General features: G+C 36.3%; 1 protein-coding gene across 4 annotated transcripts in view; it reads right to left on the bottom strand.

Annotated features, from left to right (window-relative positions):
• Positions 1 to 21,652, bottom strand: part of NRP1 (neuropilin 1) — a 170,460-nt gene that overhangs the window by 54,055 nt on the left and 94,753 nt on the right. For all 4 annotated transcript variants that reach the window (XR_015696320.1, XM_087712543.1, XM_087712542.1 and 1 more), the window contains exon 9: positions 2,341 to 2,499. Coding sequence is in view for 3 of the 4 variants with exons in the window: in XM_087712543.1 (XP_087568669.1) it covers positions 2,341 to 2,499 (159 nt within the window). In the remaining variant the exon portion in view is untranslated. The remainder of the gene's footprint in view (positions 1 to 2,340; positions 2,500 to 21,652) is intronic.

Raw genomic sequence — 21,652 nt, 5'->3', positions numbered from 1 at the left:
GTATTGTCTGGCTTTTTACAACCCAGACATGAATACACCTATAAGAAAGTCAAATTCTCCATTGACTAAGTTCAAGGAAGGTGACTAATTTCCTTTTTTATTAGACAATGCAGTCTCCATTTCCTGATATTAGGCATTTTTCCGTTGTTGGGTAGTAATTTCTTAAATCTTTCCCCAACTTTCCTGCTTTGTATTTTCTTAGAGCGGAATATAGTAAAGGAAGTTGACCATGTTATTTAAACCTGTGCATGTAAGTAGCTAAAATGCAATCAATTGTAATATTAATTTTAGCTGCTATTTATCCATTATAAATGGGTTTTAATTGTTCAATTGTTTCTATTTTCTTGGGACTGGACAGCTAGAAATATCTACGTCTCCATTTTAGGACATTTAAAACATTATTGTCTCCCTTTTCCTTGTAATAGTCTTGCTAAAAATTGCTCTTTCTGTTGTTGTTTTTTTTAATGGGAAGGAAGTAGGAATGGAAGATCTGCAGGAATCTCTTGCAAACATTAACTCTATTTAGTACCAACCATCTGTTTAACTTATTAATATTAATTGCACAGGAAAGTTAGGCCAAGGCCTGTGGTAAAGTTTGGCTGTCTTTCAGACAAACAGGATGAAACAGCCAAGTGGTTATCTGTTATCCATGATAAAGGAAGTGCAGCAGAAGTACAAAGATTGGACTGTGTAAGACTTTTAAGGTATTTCCAAAATAAATAAGGCATATCTGGGAAAATGTACGAAGCTTTGACTGACCACTTTTGCTAAATATTATGGAACCTATAGCAAATGGGAGGACAATATATCCATCCAATGTAACATTTCAATGCGGCATTTCCTTTTCTCCAATTTTTAAAAGATTACTTGTTGATAAAATAGAAGACAAGCAAGCACCAGCACACAACTTCAAATATAATTACATGATGCTAATTTAGTGAAAATGAGAATTTTGAGTTGGTACCATTCTGTAGACTTCTTCAATATTTTCATATTAAGGAGTCATAATTAACTGGGAAACACATGACTCTTTTATTTATGCTTCAGACATTTACTACGAGATATATTATTATCTTGCATGGATTTTTTTTAACCATCTGCAGTCTTAACAAAACCTGGGAATCTCAATATCCTCCCCCCCCCCAATTTAATAAAATTAGACATAATCCAGACAAGACCAAGGATGTTTAGCTTGGGAAAGCATTTAAATATCAACAATTACAATTAATGGGTTTAAAAGTGTTTCATTTTGGTGATTTAACCTCCTTGTTTTCCATGATGCAGCAATGAAGCATTTTATTATAGAATTACTCTGTCATTCTTGCGTCTATAAGTTAGTAATGAGTGATAGAGCACTAGCAAGAAAAAAAGTATTAGTGATTGGGAAAAAAACTGTAAAACTTATTTCAGTGTGTTAGAATTTGTCTTTTGAGGCTATTTTATTGGCACATTGCTTTTGATTGATTAGTAAAATGACCTATAGGGATAAGTATAATTGATTCTCAAGTACTTAGAATTTTGTTTAACACACTAGTAACTGTGGGCAGCGTAGTGGCTCAGGGGCAGTGTGGTAGTTCCAGACCTGAGCGTCACATGATGGGATGACCTCATGTTCTCGCCCCAGTTCCTGACCACTTAGCAGTTCAAAATGCAAGTAACTAAATAGATACCACTTTGGTGGGAAGGTAACAGGAGTCTGTGCTGGTCATTACCTATAAAGCCCTACATGGCATCGGACCTGGGTACCTGAGAGACCGCCTCCTGCTGATTACCTCCCAGAGACTGATTAGATCTCACAGGTTAGGTCTCCTCTGGATTCCATCTGCCAGCCAATGTCGGCTGGCGACTCCCTGGGGGAGAGCCTTCTCTGTTGCAGCTCCGGCCCTTTGGAACGACCTCCCCATGGAGATCCGGACCCTTACTACCCTCCCGGCCTTCCGCAAAGCCACCAAGTCCTGGCTGCTCCAGCAGGCCGGGGGCTTGTGAAATATCCAGCCCCATGGTAACTGTGAATGTTGTGTATTTTATAGTGTTGTTTTGTTTATTTATCCCCTTCCCTTGTTTATTGTAAGCCGCCCGGAGTCCTTCGGGAGTGGGCAGCATACAAGACCAATAAACTCAACTCAACTCAAACTGTGACATCATGCTAGCCACATGACCATAGAAATGTTTCTGGACAGCACTAGCTTAATGGCCTTGAAACAATGATGAGCACCACCCCATGCAGTTGGCAGCGACCAGCGGAGTAAAATCTGCAGGGACGCCTTTTACTGGTAACTGTAACTAAATATTGCATTTTATAAATCTCTAAATAGTCAAGATACAGCTGAAAAATATTACCAAAGGTTTATTGTTTCCATCTTTAATGGATATCCAATCTTCTCCATTGGAGCTGATATCCACTCGGTATGTTTTCAGGAAATACATTTTTTTAGTTTCTTTGGAGATGGCTCCTTGAGTCCCAATGGCAGATACAAAGCGGAGAACGCCTACGTCTACCTGTGGGAAAGAAAGAGGAAAGATAGGGAGAGAAGGGAACAAATTACATGTAATCCATATTCTAATGTCTCATATGCTGAACAAGTAACACTTTCCTTTTTTAGGATGTGATAAGATAATCCTGTTATTGCTAGTAGTTCTCCTGTTGATTAAACTATGACATCTGCTTCAGGATTTTGCTCTGATAATACTGTTGGGGCATAATGTAGTCTATCTACATTTCCCAACAATAAAAATATATCTCCTCAATATATAAATGCAATCAATCATTAACTCTGATGGGAAGAATGGTTAGACAATGTGTAAATGGTCTAAACAGCCAGAAATGTTCTACATCCAGTAGCTTCCAATTCTATTATTCTGTTCTGTTTTTCCATTTGAGCAACACTTCAGCAGGCTGATAAGATATTTTGCTAAGATGAAATCAGAAATTTCCAATTTTGTATTCATGAGAATTTAATTTGCTTACATAGATAACACTTTTTATTCACCTATATCTATATCCATCTATCTACATCTATCTATATCTACCGGTATCTATACCTATATCTATCTATATATTTCTGTTTGTGTGTGTGTGTGTGTGTGTGTGTGTATGTGTGTGTGTGCGTGTGTATGTGTATGTGTATATGTGTGTGTGTATGTGTATGTGTATCTATATATCATTTATCTGTCTGTCTGCCTATCATCCATCCATCCGTCTGTCCATCCATCCATCCATCCATCCATCCATCCATCCATCCATCCATCCATCCATCCATCCATCCATCTATCCATCCATCTGTCTATCTTTATCTATTGCATATTTCAGTATGTTATTGCAACTGGAAGATTTCAAAACATGTATATTTCACTAATTTACAGTCTGCATGTATTAAATAATCATTTAGGGAAAATAAACCAAATCAAAATAAAACACCCCCTCCCAAAATTGCAAACCCAAATCCTTTTACTAAACTGGTTAAAATGGCATAAGATTGCACTGGGAATACATACCTACCAATAACTGAATGTTAAAGGTAGAATGATAATATAAAATAAAATATTTTCTTATCTTACAAATATGGCATCTATGGACTTATATTTTGTTCATGGTGAAATTCTCTAGGAGATTATTCTCCAAACATTACCCAGACATTAGAAAGGTTCTTTGAAACTGCTTGTCTTAAATATCCACCACACGTCAACCTTTTTAATTATTTTGAGGTATGCCGGATGCAGATTGCATGTCTCTAGTGTCCGTCAAGCATCCTTTTTCCTGGAAGCATGTCATACATCCAAAAGCAAAGAGAGTGGGTGGATGGATGGGTTAAATCAACATAATCTCTTAGGGAAAATATGAAGGAAGTCCTGTTGAAGATAGACAAGCTGCTATTTAGATTTACCTAGATAATATACAACCACTAGGAAACTAACAATCTTGAGGCACAAAAGTTACAGAGCAAAGCATTTGAGATCAGAGAGAGAAGCATTGTTCCCAATTCTGATTTTAGACAAGTTTTGCTTGCCTAAAGTTTTGGAAATGCTGAACAGTTTAAATATATGTTTGGAGAAAAAACAATAAAAAATGAAAAAGAGATCTATAATTCTTTTCATCTGTTGTTTTAATTGTTATTTAATCGATATAGCTAGTTCCTGTTTACTGACTGCCTCATTTAGTGATTTTTCACAGTTAGGATGGTGGTGAAAAAATTACGATCAATCCTTGCATTTATGACCTTATGACCTAAAACAAAGAAACGAACAATAATAAGCAAGTTATGGCTTCACTTAATGACTGCTTCACTTAATGACCAAGTTGCTTGTCCCAGCTGGAGTTACTAAACAAGAATTACCTCTAATCAAAATCATACCCTTCTCTCGTCCACTCACCCTATATGATAGAAAAACACAGCATTCACACATTCTTTTTACATTGCATAAGTTTGGCAGACTATTTTCGGCATTCTACTGATAGAAAAGGGGTTATCACCTCTGTTTTTACAGGTATGTAATCAAAATCAGGATATTAAAATATTTTGAGCATGGGGAAAAAGAAAACTGCTACTCTGAAAGAAAAATGGTCTATGGTAGAAAGTTAGGAATATTGTCCAGATCAACTTGAACTGATGTATCCCCCAGATATTGTGGTGTTGGTTTGGGTTTTCCATCATGTCTAGTTAAATATGAAATTTAAACCTGAAGGGCTGTTGGACTTAAAGAATGAAGAGACATGCCAAATGAACAATTAAAAAAACAACTCCTTCAAGTGTGAAATAGTGAGTCGCTCAAGATCATACTTTGAAGTAAGTTAAAATGTCTGTAAGTGGGATTTTTTTGTGGGTGGTTTTTTTAAAAACAACAACAACTCCTATTTTCTTTTTATCCTTTCTCTTAAATAACTAGTAAGAACTTTATTGTGAATGAAGTCAGGCAAATAGCCCATAATAAGAGTTTAACAAATTAAAACCCAGTTTCTTTGAAAGGAAGAGGAAAACTCTTGAAATGGAGTCTAATTGTTCAATGATTTAATTGCATGAAAGTCAGTAATTAAATTATGCATTTGCTTTACTGGAGCAGCTGATTCTCAGTGCCACAATAACAATGGAACAACACAACAAAATGCCAACTTGGATAGTCCATGCCGAATCCATCTGTACTTCTCAACTGAGGAGAAAGAAAATAAAATATCAAAATAAAAAGAGGAAAGCAACATCTAAGTCAACAACACTGAAGAATATCTTGGGTAATGTAAAAGCTCTTAATGCTTAAAAAGCCAAAAAAGCAAAACAAATTTATTTAGTCTATCATTACAAATATTTACTACAGATAGTCCCTGACTTACAATCACAACTGAGTCCAAAATTTCTGTTGCTAAGAGAAACAGTTATGTGAATTTTGCTCCATTTTGTGACCTTTCTCCCCACATTTGTTAAGTGAATCACTGCAGTTGTTAGGTTAGTAACATGGCTGTTAAGTAAATCTGGCTTCTTCATTAACTTTGCTTGTCAGAAGGTCAGAAAAGGTGATCCCAAGACTCCTAGACACTGGAGCCATCATAAATATGATTAGATGCCAAGCATCTGAATTTTGAACACATGACTAGGGAATAGCAATAGCGCTTAGATTTTTATATCATTTCACAGAACTGTATAGCTCTGTCTAAGCGGTTTACAGAGCCATCATATTGCCCACAACAATTTGGCTCCTCATTTTACCGACCTCAGAAGGCTGGAAAACTGAGTCAACCTTGAGCAGGTGAGATTTGAATTACTGGCAGCTGGCAGTCAGCAGAAGTAGCTTGCAGTACTGCATTCTAACCACTGTGCCACCACAGTCCTTCTGCTGCATTGGTCATATGTATGAAAAATGGTCATAAGTAGCTTTTTTCAATGCCGTTGAAAATTTGAACAGTTATTACATGATTGTAAATCAAGGATTATCTGTATATGGAATCAGCATGTTATTGCTACTTACATAAGATTTAACTAGACTGCAGTGAACGCTCTGGTTCTCTATTATCTCTAGACTATTAAATCAGAAGAAAGCTTTTCTATATCTTTCATGGGGGCATTTAAAAATCTGATGCCGTTTTTCAGGTTTTGGGAAATCTCCTCTAAACTATGGTAGCAAAATAATTGCTCGGCAGCTATTTTCTCCCCTTTCCCACCTACATTTCTTTTGACTTTTCCTACTTTCTTTTCTAGGCCTTTTTATCGGGAAAAACATCTGTTTCACATTAAGATGAATAATATAGGAATGCAGTGATGAAAGGCTGTATATCTGATGCTAAACATCAAATAACCTGGCAGAAAAGCATGATTTAAACATGTGTGCAAGAGAAGACTGAGAGATTGATATTTGAAAGTTCTATAGTATCAGCCCAATTTAAAAACACCTTTATTCTTCATCCTAAAGATTAAGCGCTTTCTTTGTTCAATATTTTCTTCTTTGAATTCTACATCAAGCAAACAGAATCTGATGACATTTTCTTTTCTATTATGGCCAGATTGTATACACAGAATTAAGATGGCCTGATTGTTTTGTTAGCAAGAGAAAACTGAATGTTTACTTCTATTAAAAACCATTAGCCCAATGGATTGTAGTGGGCCAATGTGCTGTGAGATAAGGATTTCATATCATTTTTAAAGACCAAAATATTTGGGGTATTAACATTGGTATAAAATACTTCTTTGCAGAACTAACCATACTTTTTGGCTTGATTCAGTTATGAGGATTTTTGCCTAATAGCATATAGTTTACTGGACTGAGAATACTGTCTTTATATATACAGCTCACCTCATATTTAAAAAGTTGTCATTCTTTAGAAAAATGAAGACTTGAAATATTGAATATATTTTGTCCAATTGAATTCACTAATATTCCATTTAATTCTTTCCCAATTTGTGTTTGTTTAAATGTATGTATACAATTTATAATCAAATGAATATGTACTGCATCCTAAGTAAAATTATTACTACCAGTCATTAAAAATAGTAAAAGAACTAGCAGAATAAACATCTTAAATATTGATAATATACAGAATAAGGTTAAAAAAAAGGTAAATGGAAAATCAAAACAACATATTTCTTTTAATTGGACTCCAACTAGAACAAGTGGCACTAATGTCTCTTTCTATTTTTCTCTTGGTAATTTGTACATATATTTTTACAGCTCAAGTTTTAATCTGTGCTGTAGGCAGAACAACATAGAAAGGTCTGCTTATATTGTGATGCAAGAAGGCAAATAAAGCCACCACCATTAGAAGACTATCTTATAAATACTAAATAAACTTCAGGGATTATTTTTTTATGTGATAGATTTAAAAAAAAATCAAGGCAACGAATAATCAACCATAGAGGTAGTCAGTGGGCTCTATTGAACTTGGTGGACAACTAAATTGTTCAAGTATGAAGTTTCTTCTTCATTCAGAGTCCATTTAGCAAGAGCAAAGTAGTGTATTTAGCTACTGTGCAGTAAATCATGCAGCCAAATGGGTGGTTAAACAGTCTGTGAGCACAACACACAGTGTGAAATGAATCTTCCTGCTTCCTACAATCATGCAAGCACAACTGCACCATAAATGCAAAGGACTCATTTTGAAAATGAAAATCTGTCATGCATAATAAAACATAGCTGAGACTGCTGTGGCAAGGGAGCAACTGTTGATGCCAGGCTTTTAACACTTTTGCTGTAGCTTTATTTGTACTGCTGCCTGAAAAAATAAAAGATGAAGAGCTGGAGTTTGATTAACAGGAAGCATTTTATTTGTGAGCATGTCTTGCAGCTTGGAAAACTGCATAATCTGTCACTTGACCCCAGATGCTGAAAAGTCAATATTTTAAGAGAATTGTGTCATTTCCTTATAAAGCAAGACCTGTTCTGTATTAAAACATCCCTGACTGTTCCAATCCTCATAGAGTATTTATTTCTACAATATTCTACAATAAACTGGCATATTATCCGTCTGATTTAGCAGTTGGATGCAATAGTCACATGATGTTAATATGTCCTGGTTCCCTGCAGGACCACTGCCAGAATCATATACATACCTCTGTCTGGTTTCATGCATTGCGCTAAGCCATAATTTGTTTACATTGTAATTTTCTGAACAACAATGGCCTAATTTGGAAATAAAACAAAACCACAAAGCATGGTTTGTAAACCATAATGGCTAAATTCACATATTATGCCAAGACACAACTAAACAAAACACATCATGGACTACTGTAAGTGCAGTCTATTTCTAGCTGAGCCAATGTAGATAGAAGATATACAGATCTATCTGTATAAAGATAGATCTGCTAAGTGCTAGAAGTATAATCCATCATCTGGTTCACACTACCATATGTGGTGGACATGACCAAGAGATATCTCTTAACATTTCATATTTGAGGACCTAGTTGCAACAAAATAATAGATGTTTTATTATTCACAGCATCTCAGAAATGAATTGAGAAAATTATGCATTTGATATAACCCTGTTTTTTTTATAAATTCCTCTAAATTAAGCCTAATAATTTAAATTCTTTGGACTGTTCTGCAACAATTTCTTATTCCCTTATTTAAAAGCCAGGAGGACATTTGTTCTTTTAGATAAATAAACTTGGAAACCTACAGTAGATGTCTCACAATAGATTAGAATATGTATTACCAGAGTGGTGTGAATTTATAGACTCTACAAAGCTCTTAATATTTATAGCATGCCATTTATGTAGAAAAAACAAGATACTTCTACTTTCCGTTAAAAGTTTCATCTTCCAGAGAACCTGGAATATAACCTAGTTATATATATGTATATCTTTTCGTAGATTTTCACGGGTACAGGTATGCAGGTCTTGGCATATTCAGGTCTTTTCCCTTGTAAGATTGAGAGTATCTTGGCGACGTTTCGACGAGGTCCCACTGCCCATCTTCTGGTGTGAGGAAAGTGTGATCGGATCTGCTGTCTTTCTATAAATATTGGTGGGGGTGTGTGGAGTGCTGGCTTTGTTGCTGTAAGCAGGTTGGTTGGCTGTGTTGTTACATCTTGATTAGTTGATGGAGTTGATGTATGCAGATTAGTCGGCTGTTTTGTAACATCCTGTGTGGCTGAGGTACTAGCTGTGTGCCCTTTAGTCTTTTGTGTTGTAACAACCTGGGTAATGGGCTGTGTGATGACATCCTGAGGTCTGGTGTAGTGATATCCTGAGCCCTGTGCTGCAACATCCTGGGAGGTTGGCTGCATTTTTAACATCCTGAGAATTTGCGTTGTAACCTCCTAAGTTCTGTGATATAATGTCCTGAGCAGATGGCTGTGATGTAACATCCCAGGCTTTGGTTTGATTTCAAGTTTGCGGTCTGGCCATGTGTTCATAGCATGTGCCAGTTTGTTTTGTGTGGGGGTTAGAGGGGGGTGCAGCAGTTGGTGATGCCGCCGTGGTTTGGCTTCTGGATGGTGGTTGCATTTGGTCTATGCAATGGGTTTGGGTTTGAGTCTGGTGAGGGCGATTGGTGGTGGTGTCTTGTATTGTTCCGGTCCGGTGTTGGTTTTCGTGCCTGGGACTCGTTTGTTGACTAGGGCTAGTTTCCAGATGTCTGGTAGGCAGGAGGTATCGTCATATTTATTCATGTTGTGGGGTGTTTCTCTATTTTGATGGCTTCCATAATTATTCTCTTTTTGAAGTGTTCAGTTTTGGAGATTAACCTGGTTCCTTCAAAATTAATGTCATGTCCTGTAGCTTTAAGGTGCTGGAAAAGGGAGGAAGTTTTTTTTCTTTTTTTCTGACTGCATTCTTGTGTTCTGCGATGCATGCATTTATTTTCCTATTAATTTGTCCAATGTATGTGGCTGGGCAGATTTTGATGGTATTTCATAGACTCCTTGGTTTTCTAGCTGGATCTTGTCTTTGGGGTTTTCTTAAGATGTTGGCTATTTTTTGGTCAGTGCTGAAGGCTGTCTTGATATTGTGTTTGTAGAGAATTTTGCTGATTTTATCTGTGGTGGCTTTGATGTAAGGGAGGAGGGTGATGCCATTGTCCTGTTCTGTGTTTCGGTTCTTGGGGGGGGGGGGTGTCTCCTTTTGGATTAGGTTGGTAATTGTGTTTCTTTGGAATCCGTTGGAACTTAATACGTTTGTGAGAGTGTGTAATTCAGTTTTCAGGTGGTCTTTGTCGGCTAGGTATTTGGTTCTGGAGATGAGGGTCTTGGCTATTGAATTGATCTGTGCAGTGTGGTGATGGGATTGTGCATTTAAGTAGCGGTTGGTGTGTTTTTTTTCCAGTAGATGGTGTGTGCTAGGGAGCCATTGGGTTTTTTGTAGATTAGGATGTCCAAAAAGGGAAGTTGGCTGTTAGCTTCTATTTCCATAGTAAATTGTATTTTGGGTTGTAGGTTTTTGTGTTTGGATTTATTTAAGATGCTGGTTTCAAAATGTTCCAGGTATAGGTATAGGTTGCGATGATGGATGAGAGGGGTGATCCTATAGGTGCTCCTTCTATCTGTTTGTATCTTTGTCCATTATAGATGAAGTATGTGTTGGTTAGGCAGTGGTTGAATATAGATATAGATATAGATATAGATATAGATATAGATATAGATATAGATATAGATATAGATATAGATATAGATATAGATATAGATATAGATATAGATATAGATATAGATATAGATATAGATAGATAGATGAGATAGATAGATAGATAGATAGATAGATAGATAGACAGACAGACAGACAGACAGACAGACAGACAGATAGATAGATAGATGATAGATAGATAGATAATTTCTCCTTCCAGAGTTTACTACCCTCCCCAGGTTCTCTGGAAGATGAAACTTTTAAGGAAAGTAGAAGTGTCTTGTTTTTTCTACATAAATGGCATGCTATAAATATTAAGAGCTATGTAGAGTCTATAAATTCACACACCACTCTGGTAATACATATTCTAATCTATTGTGGGACATCTACTGTAGGTTTCCAAGTTTATTTTTTTACACACACACACACACACACACACACACACACACACACATATATGTTTTTTATTTGTGCTGATAAATAAATCCCAGTAAGGGTATGGCTAGCTGATGAGAGCTAAATAGCTTGAAATAGATCTATACTAGTCTCCCTTTATTTATTTATCAGCAAAAATAAAAAACACAAATGTAACAAAGGCAACAGTAAAAATATTGGGTTTCTGTCTGGATGGTCTCTTGTGACGAGCCGATAGACAGAGAAAGGAAGCAATAGGTTTCCTCCAATATTTGGGCATACCAGGGGTTGTGACACTAAATACATACATACATACATACATACATACATACATACATACATACATACGTACGTGTGTGCGCGCGTGCGCGTGCACCCCCCCCACACGTATATATAAAACATTCCCTAAAGTCAGAAAGGGAACAAAAGCATTTTTTCCCCCAGCGTCAGATGAGCCAAGTGAGAGCAAGCTGGAAGCGTGATGAGTTTTAAGAAACAGATTTTAAGCAACAGACACGAGTAAGTCATGCTACTCAGTGACAGGAGTGGAAAATTACAGGTAGTGCACAATTTCTGAGCACAACTGAGCCCAAAATTTCCATGGTTAAGCAGAGCAAGTGAATTTAGCCCCATTTTTAATCTTTCTTGCCACAGTTGTTAAGTGAATCACTACCATTGTTGAATTAATCATGCAGTTATTAAGTAAATCTGGCTTCCCCTATTGAATTTGCTTGTTGGAAGGTGGCTGGGAAGATTACAGACACAATCACATGAACCTGGGACACTGAAACCGTCATAAATACTTGCCGGTTGCCAAGTACCCAATTTATGATCACAGGATCATGGGTATGTTGCAGCTGTCATAAGTGTGAAAAACAGTGATGAGTTATTTTTTGTCAGTGCTGTTGTAACTTTGAATGATCACTAAATCAATGGTTGTAATACGAGGACTACCTATAATAGCAGACTTTCTTTACTGGTTTCCTTAGCACTTTACCAGTAATTGGGAAAATATCCTTTAAATACCTCTTGGGGGCAACCATTTATAGTTAAGGTTACCTGAGTCCCTGTTCTCAATATTTTTGACGTCCTTATTCCAAAAGGGATATGGCCACAACAACATTTTTTTTCAATTGGGAATTTTTAAAAAAGAGAGAATAATGAAAAATAACATAAAATTATTATTTTCTTTCCAACTGGAAAAGTTCTGAATGCTGAAAAAAAAAACCTGGCTTGCAGGTAGGTTACATGTGTACTTTTCTCATCACTACTTGACAACGAAGCATGGGCTGTCATTCAGTTATTAATATAGTCCTTGTTTAGTGACCACCATTGACCCTGGCAACCATTAAATGAAATGGTTGCTAAATGAAACCATGGTTATAATCTTACTTCTTCTAACCATATTTATTTACTATAGTTATAACCACATAACTATGGTTATAATCTTACTTACTTTGCTGTAAAGCAAAGCTTCCTTTGCTTTATAGCTTCGTTTCTTTTACAGATCTGCATAGGTTGTAAATGTGAGGATTGTTGATAAATTACTTTTTCATAACTGATATAACTGCAAATGATGATCAAACAGGGCAGTTCAGAGGTGGGTTGTTGGGGGTTTGCAGGGAGAACCTCTAATTAAGATCCTGTACAGTTCAGAGAACCCCCAAATCCTACTCCTGGCTGGTCCTGCCTATCCCACCCCACCCCTCCCAGGAGTCCCCACGTGGCCTGTTTTGGGTGCAGGGCGTGCATGGAGGCTCAGGGAGGGCAAAAAACTGACCTACCGGAAGTTTGGGAAGGCCAGAAGCAAGCCCATTTCCGGCCTCCAGAGGGCCTCTGGAGCCTGGGGAGGCTGTTTTTGCCCTCCCGGAGGCTCTCAGAAAGCCTCCAGAGCCCGGGGAGGGCAAAAACGCCTCTACCACCATGGTGCAGGAGGCTGACTAGGTCATGCCCACCCAGCAGAAATTTTTGAAGCCACTCCTGGGGCAGTTGCTAAACAAGTACAAACTGTGAGAGAAAATGAGTGATCCTAAATCAATGATGGAGCTTCCATGGCTGAAAGGACTTTAGTCTGCACTGTATGAGCCTGTTGATCCAGGAATTGCAATATGTATTGTTTTTCTATCTTACATACTTTCTATAGGGAAGTTATTTGCACACTAAATCTTTACTTGTAGAAGTAAATGTCCTTCAAGTCTCCTTCATTGAATCGACTGAAGTCTAAAGGATTATGAAATACTGTTTACGGCAGAAAAAACTAAGCTACAGAAATGATAGATTATGTCCTCTGTAGAAGGTATGCTAATTTTCAATTAAAATGGGTGAGTATTTTTAAATGTTGCCATTATGGAGTGAAGGCAGGTCTTTGCCATTTGTCAATGCCATGCTTATAAGTCCTGTCACCCCCTCCCCAAATTATGATGGGGGGGGAAGAGAACCTATCTTTTTGACAGGGAAAAGACAGTGCTTGTCTAGGCTGTGTCACATCTGGATGTATGGCACATTCTCCTTGTCTTATGTTAATTTTTTCTTGCATAAATCAGAAGCAACTAATTAAAAAGAGAAATATTTAATTCTGACATGTTCTTTGAACTGGCATTCCATCTGGTTCTGTTTTTGAATAATAAAATCTGCTGTAGCTATAAAATTTGGCAATCAACATTCGGATACAGAGAGACAAACAGGATTCAGTTTAGCAGGTTCATACACTACACATTTTGGCTTGAGATACTTCCAAATTTCAGCATAAAAATTGTTCCAGCATGGAAAGTATAAAAATTAAATGTGAAAGAAGAGAATAAGAGAAAAATGCTATTCCTATCTTGGGAAGTAAAAATGTCACTGGTATACATTAGCTCTGATTCCTTTTTTTACACGTAGGCCATGAAAAATAAAATTGGTTCAGAAATATGCAGTACATAATATATCCCCTGGAACCTACATAAGCCTACATTTATGGTAATGGTTTGCTTGGCCTTGCAACCAAATTGGAAATGCCCTTCAGGTATTCCATTAAATTATACCTTTATGGACTTCGTTAAAATCAACATGTATTTTCAAAAGAGCCATAAAAGATATCCTTTTGTGGTTCACCTCTTGTTTGGTAACATCTTAAAATCTGGAGATGAAAGCATAATCAACACATTTCTATGACAACATGGAACATTGTAATCCAAAGTAATCAGCTTTTTATGCAATTGAAAAGTTATTCTTTGTTAGGAACAGAAGCTGATTAACTCCTGGCACCTTCGAAAAAGATTGCTTTCTATCTGCAAGGAGCATGGCTGATTGTACAATATTCCTGCTCCAAAGCCAAAAGCTTTGCTTTGGCAATGAGGTAGCTTACAAATGTGCACCTAAGATATTTCACAATCACTGGGTCAACAGAGAAAGAAATATGAATGAACTCCCCTGCCTCTTCCAAGGTTCTTAGAAATCCTTTGCAAGCCATAGCTTATTCAGAAACTAACTCCTTTTAATTAACATTTTGAATATATTTTGTGATTTAGATTTGATTTTAAACCACCGCTTAATCCTGTAGTTTCAAATGCAGAGGAATGTTTAGCACAGCCTGGATAAAAACCTTTCTGGAACAGAGTCCAGAGACTATAGAACCGTGAAAGCCTCTTAATGAATTGCGCTCTTGAAATTGGAGCTTTCAAAAATCCTCAAAAGTAAGAAACAAATGTCCCAAACTTTTTGGATTTCTTCCATATCTTCCCCTACTTTTACAGCCCTTCTGCCAGTCATTCTTGTAGAAGACAAGTATTGCTTGTGATTACAAGAAGTTCTGATTGCTGGCAAGAAATACTTTTTTAAAAAATTATCCTAATAATTTTAGTTTTGTATTCTCTATATTAAACAATTGATGCATTTTAATATGCAGCCAGGCAAAGCCAAGCAGACTTGAGCTCAGTATAATTACAACAAACCCTTTTCAAGAAACTTGGGTGAATGAATGAACAAGAGAAAATAACTGGTCCCTTGTGGCATGTTGGGCTTTGTATTAGGCTTCCTAACTTGGGTTTGATTAGATTGTTCCCAAAGTCCTTTTTCCAAAAGACAACTGGAGTTTTTCTTCTTCTTCCTTTGAAGATGTTTTCACTTCGCATCCAAGAAGTTTTTCCAGGAGCCATAGTGGTGCAGTGGTTAGAATAGAGTATTGCATGCAAACTCTGTCCACAGTTGGGAGTTTGATCCTGACTGACTCAAGATTGACTCAGCCTTCTGAGGTCGGTAAAATGAGGACCCAGATCGTTGGGGGCCATATGCTGACATTTGTAAACTGCTCACAGAGAATTGTAAAACACTATGGAGGAGTATATAATTCTGTGATATAAGTCTTCATGGTATTTTTAAAGAAAGTCAAGTTGCTTTTAAGGAAAAACAGCACCTTTGGGAGGACCATGACTTGGATGATTGAGAATCTCTATAGACTTGCTGAGATATTCGTTCGTTCTGCTGGTAGGGAATCCTGTTCTGAAATCATGTCTTCATGACATCTCTACCTCTCATGAAATTGCTTGCTTGGACATGTTAAGAGCAGAGAGAACAGGCATTTTTAATTCATCTAGCTCATTCCTACTTTATCCAGGAAAGCCAGATGTTCATGTATCCATTTTCCTCCTTCACTAAATTTTCAGTATGGATATTCTTGGACTAGAATACCCTATCAAAATTAAAGGTGCTAAAACAAAGTGTTGCTATACAGTCTATCTAGGTGAGCGTTTTCCTGGAAAACATATGGGCGCTTTTAGGGAAGTAAAGCTGTGATGAATAAATAAATGACTTTATTTTTCACACAGTTTTGCCACTGAAAATAGTTCCAATATTTTGGAACTAAAGGCTGGGTAGTAAGTTCTTTGGCAGGAAGAAATGTTTTGAAACTTTCTGTACCATTAAAAAGAAGTATGGCATTTAAAATTGCTTGTTAACTCCAGAAATTCCATTCACATACTTATATTTGGATTATTTTATTTATATAGTATATTTCTTCCAAATATCAAGTAATTCTTAAGAGAATTTTCCTTCACTTTATTCTCTCCACAATCTTGTGAGATAAATTGAATATGATAGTGACCGATTTAAAATTATCCCATAAATTGCTATGAGTGATCTTGAATGTAAGTCTCTTTGTCCTAACCCAATACTTCAATTACTCTTCATGGTTGACCAAGGAATATATATTCAATGTTCTTTGAAGAGTTAATATGATCTCAGTAAAATTTTACAAGGATCTCTATCTGCAATCCAGCTGCATTTTTGCATCAGGAAGCAAGTTATGAACATACAACAGAAGTAATAAAGTTGATCTAATGAGTTCAGCACAGGAGGCCATGCAAAAGAGAAACAACAAGCTACATAGGTACCAGCTGCTTGTCAGATGTTCAATTTAAACATCCCATCTGAGTCTGGTTCCTTTTGTAAAAGACAACAGAGATGGATTTCGTTTAATCAGTGTGGGATATTTCTTTTTTCTTTCTTTCTTAAAAAACAAAGCTGCAAGGAACTTTTGTTTGTTGGGCAGATGTAAAATCTAAAACGAAGAATTCCTTTTCAGGAATGTTTTAAACTGGAAGAAAACCAAACCGTTTCAGGTTCATCTAAGATGGAATTGGTTCTCTTTCTCTCCTGACTCCTCTGATGAAAGGAAGTGAGAAGAACAACAAAAGCAAGAAAAAGTTTGCAAGGACAGCGGAATGCACTGATTCTGGAGGGGCAAGTAGTTAACTCACTCAAGCAAAGATCCTTTTGACCTCCTATCCCCCAACCCTACGAGGGAGTTGTAAAAAGGGCAAAGTTCAGTGGAGGAATAAAAGAAAGCTGGAAAACACATGGATGGTAGCATAGAATGACTAGGCAACAAGAGACTTAATGGGACCTGATAGAGACAAAATGACTCACGTGGCCTCTGGACCTTTCTATCCTATATCATCATACAGCCTGCAAACTACTCTAGGCAAAATATATAAGAGAGCTTCAATTTTGCAAAGTAGAAGATTCTCTCCTCTATCAATTTTGAATCTCTCTGACCTACTTCGGCTCCAGTTCATTCATTATTATTTTATGGCTTGCCTAATATAGATTGTGATCCTCTCTGTTCGAAAAATAATTTTTATTACTAGAAAACTCATCACCAACAGTTTATTCTGTCAGGTTTACTTATCACTTAGGGCTTATCACTAGCCCATCATTTAGGGCTACAGCTTTCTGTTTCTAGTCAGGCTTCAAGAACAGCATGACAAATTTCTTCATTATTCTATCTGCATACCGGGAAATGCAGCACCTATTCAATTTCTTCATTTCTTCATTCATTCATATAAGGAAAGCCAACATGGTTTTTTTAAGCCTGTGGCTCTCCACAGTTTTGTAGGGTTAGTTAGCTGCATTCCAACTTATTTTAGCCAGCTCTGCCAAATTCACAGGAGCCACATAGTTTGGTGATAGCTAGGAATAGATTTGCTGCTTATGGCTTGTGTACTGAAAAGAAAATTATTCATGGATTTGGATTTGTCAAAGTCATGATAATACATCTTTTAATGGATAGATTCACTTATCACTTTATCAATTCATGACATGGCTGTTTAAGTATTAGAAGAACAGAAGTCTCACTTTATGTTTTATTTGAATGAAATACAGGATTCTATGCGCTACAATATAATTAAACCTATATTTTATCTTGTGATAATATGTAGCACCAACACTGCTTGCATACAAATTCTGAGCATAAAACATAGACAAAAGAGATTCTCTTTGACTTATCAATATGAAAGTTGCGTTTGCATGCTTATTTATACAGAAAAAAGTTCCCTTGAGCTTAATTTGAGTTTTTATTTGGACTCCAAACAGAAAAAACTTCTTAGAAAGATATTGAAATGAGTACTGCAGCAGCCATGGGACATTTATGTCACTCTTTAACAAAGCTTCAACATTTCCTGGCCCCACCCAGGTCCCATGGAAGGCCTGGAAGAGATACAGGTATTAATCATCCAAGGGGAGGTGTGATGAACTCCCTGTCCATTGAAGTAAGTAATTGCATTCAAATACAGATAGCATTCAATTTCTAACATTTGTTTAGTCAGTTACCATGGTGTTGAAAGAAATGACTTATAACGACTCCTGGGATTTATTATTGTTACAGTGTCCCAAAATTCACATGATCAAAATTGGGCCCTTGGCAAGTGGTTTGGGTTTATAATATTGCATCAATTCAGTATTACATGATTTCCATTTGCAATCTTCCCAGCCAGTTTCCAACAAATCAAATCAATGCAAGAATCCAGATTCATTTAATGAACACATGCTTCATTTAACAATCATGTTGAATAGCTTAACCACTATAGCAATAGTTTGGAACATTGAGTGTAATTCACTTAACAACTTCCCTGCTTAACGCTCCCATTAGAGTTGTAAGGACTACCTATAATGGCATATCCCTAGGCATAATGTGACATCTTTATTTTAGGGTTAGCACAGTTGATAAACTTAAGACACTGAATTTCGTATACTGTAATCTAAGGCTTAACAAGTTTTGTGATAGCAATAGCAATAGCACTTGAACTTATATACCGCTTCACAGTACTTTACAGCCTCTCTAAGCAGTTTACTGAATCAGCATCTTGCCCCCACAATCTGGGTTCTCATTTTACTGGCTTCAGAAAGATGGAAGGCTGAGTCAACCTTGATCTATCTCTCTATTGAGTCAATAAATCATGGTTCATCAGATTGGAATAAAGACATGGAAAATATATGGTCCAAGAGGTCTTTTACCCAAAGTTTTGCTTCAGCATCTAAAGTCTTCTAAATGTACTTTGGATTTTTTTTAAAATATCACAGAGTAGGAAATTGATTAAATGTATGACTGAAAAGTGGTCATATCAATAAGTAGTATGTGTGAAGCCAGCTTTTATAAATAATCAGATATATAAAACTTTTGCCTACCATTAAAGAAACTTTTCTGCTATATGAAACAAAGACAACATGAATAGATAAAAGGAAATAAAGGAAATAAATCACTGCCCATTGTAAAATTCTATGGAGATTCCAAGTCATGGTTATTCCAAAGGTGCTTTTCCAAAAAGCAACTGGACTTTCTTGGTTTTTTTCCTTTGAAAAATTTTCACTTGTCATACAAGAAGCATCTTCAGTTCTAATCAAATTGTGAGGAATGGAAGAATTTATATTCTTGGGAATAAAAATCTTTCCAAGCAAGAAAAACAAGAGAAAGTGCAGTTGCATTTTGGAAAAGTACCTTTGGGATAACCATTGTAATTTTTTTTTAATCTACTAAGAGCACATGAACAGCTAGGTTGATCCTCTAAGTTGACCAGAATTTCCCATGGTTTTTTTTGTTTGAAAATCAGCTGTAAAATGTTACCTATTTGCCTAGTGAAGCCTGGTGAAGTTAAGTAGTAACACCATTGTTTGCTATCAATTTAATGTCCTTTAATTCAATGCTAATATTTGGACGATGTGCTCTTATATTTAGGTGTATGTATCTATCTGTTTATAACACTGCTTCAAGACATTAATGAGACTTTATGAGCAGTATGCTTTCTGGTTTATGTAGAAACCTAAAGAAGTTGATTGTTACAACAAATAGCAGAGTGCATTTTGCTCATGTGAGCTCCAAAGTGCTTCTGAATTGATTTTTTGATATACTATTGCAGATGCTCCCAAGTGGATTTCACTTCCTTTTCCATTCAATTTATGAAACAACACCCTATTCTTTTAATATTTATCATTTTGCAATTGATGGGAAAATGAACATTGATATGCACTGAGGTGGGAAGGATTTTTCTAGAAAGATTTCCAAGAAAAATCCATTTAGAAAATGATTTTCTAAAAATAATTGCAGTTTGTCATATGACATCCTACCTTAATATCTGTACAAATGTTTGTTTCCATAGCAGGCAGAAACACACACACACACACACAGACAGACAGACAGACACACACACACAGACACAGACACACACACAGACACTTTCATATATAAGTTGGCTGGTGAATGACATACAATTTTTTACAGCAAGTTTATATTTCTTTTCTGGCAGTTGTTTAGATTGGCGTTTATAGGAGAGCTTATCTAAACATCTTGTACATGTGCCTGAGGGACAGGCAATGAAAATTTTGAGTGAATGTTTGTTTTTTCTTTCTCTTTCTCGCTCTCTTTTTGATTTTAGGAACATATATCCAGTACTATTTTACAACAACCTCTGGTAATAAGGTGCAGCTAAGGTAAAGCCATTTTCTAGGATTTCTTTCCTCTAAAATATTGCTTTGAGTACAAAAATTCACAATCAATTTATTTAATCTCCCTACATATCCACATTTGATAAACCAAGTGTTCTATTCAGTTTATGTCATTTCATTTTTTTATTATCACACCTGGAAATGATAACAACAGGCATTTTGCTTTACTATGAGGAGAGCACAATAGGGGCAAAGCCTTTGTTTCTGCAGAGCAATTCCACCCATCCCTGAACAACAAAATTGGTTCAATAATACTTTTCCAGGGCTTTTTAGGTAAGGGCAAATGAAAGTATCCTCTACTACATCCAGATCATCCATACATTCAGCTCAGTGCTATGGATTCCAAATGTAGAATCTATCTGTCAGGTCCTCTATGAAATGGGGGTTCCATGAAAAATCAGGGGGCAACATTCATTCAAATGCACTGACATTCACACTAAGTTTTTTAAGTTCATCAGAAGAGAAAGGGCTCATCAATTTGCACTCAGAAGCTTTCCCCCAAGACATTTGTGGCCATAACTCATTGCTTTGCCTCTTGATTGTAGGTCTTGAATATTTTTTAATATACTAGCAAGCAATATAATTCAGCCAACTCATTTGAAACGTGCCAAGCTTTGCAACCCATCTGATTTTATTTTTAAGACTTCTTTTAATGGAAAATAAAAAATGCTAGCCTCTAATTTCGTAATCCCTGTAAAATAATAACGGCAGGTGGCTGCAAGCCAGCACTTTGCTTGAAAGAGTTCCCATGTGTTTGGAGGGTGGGAGGAGCAAAGATAAAGTGGTAAGGAGCAATGTAACCAGTTAGCTTTTTCCATAATTACAGCAATAGTTGCAAATTACCCAGAGTTTCTGTAAATCAGGCGGCATATAAATTTTATATATTGTTATTGTGAATGAATGTTTTGCATTTGTTGCTACGTATTTGTGACTGGGCAAAACTCCTTGCCAGCAGTTGACAGCTTATGTGATTTCTTCAAAAGTCAAAATGTGCCTTTTGTTTTCAAAGGGCTGCCCACCTTAGTCTACTCTGACTTGTAGCAGTTAACTACCAACTTTTATATCACTTGTTCCTTTAGCCTTTCACCAAAAATTTGCCTATCATAAATTCTGCTTGCAAAGTATGTCCTTTGGAATACTTCTCCAAACAATAGAATATATATTCGGGAATACACATGTCCTGCTCATTTTACAAGATTGTGTGCCAAAATTACTGAATGCATTGTTCTTAAAGCAAATAATTTGTTTATGTGTTGACTTTTGTCCAAAAACCTTTATATTCCTGTTTCCTGTTCCTAAATTTGCATTAAATTATAACTATACAGCTGAAGTCTATGAAGATGATTGGCTGAGTTTATATATTGTACTAAACTATGGTTTTGTTTAACTATATTTATGGAATAAAATGCAATTGGATGGATTTGGAATACACTTTGGTTTACAAATTA

Source organism: Thamnophis sirtalis, unplaced genomic scaffold (assembly GCF_051295495.1).
Source record: "Thamnophis sirtalis isolate CommonGarterSnake01/CBP01778 unplaced genomic scaffold, rThaSir2_p1.2 scaffold_4, whole genome shotgun sequence".
In the NCBI taxonomy this organism is placed as follows: domain Eukaryota; kingdom Metazoa; phylum Chordata; class Lepidosauria; order Squamata; family Natricidae; genus Thamnophis; species Thamnophis sirtalis.
The sequence above is the reverse complement of the archived record's forward strand: the minus strand, read 5'-3'. Positions and strand labels throughout refer to the sequence as shown.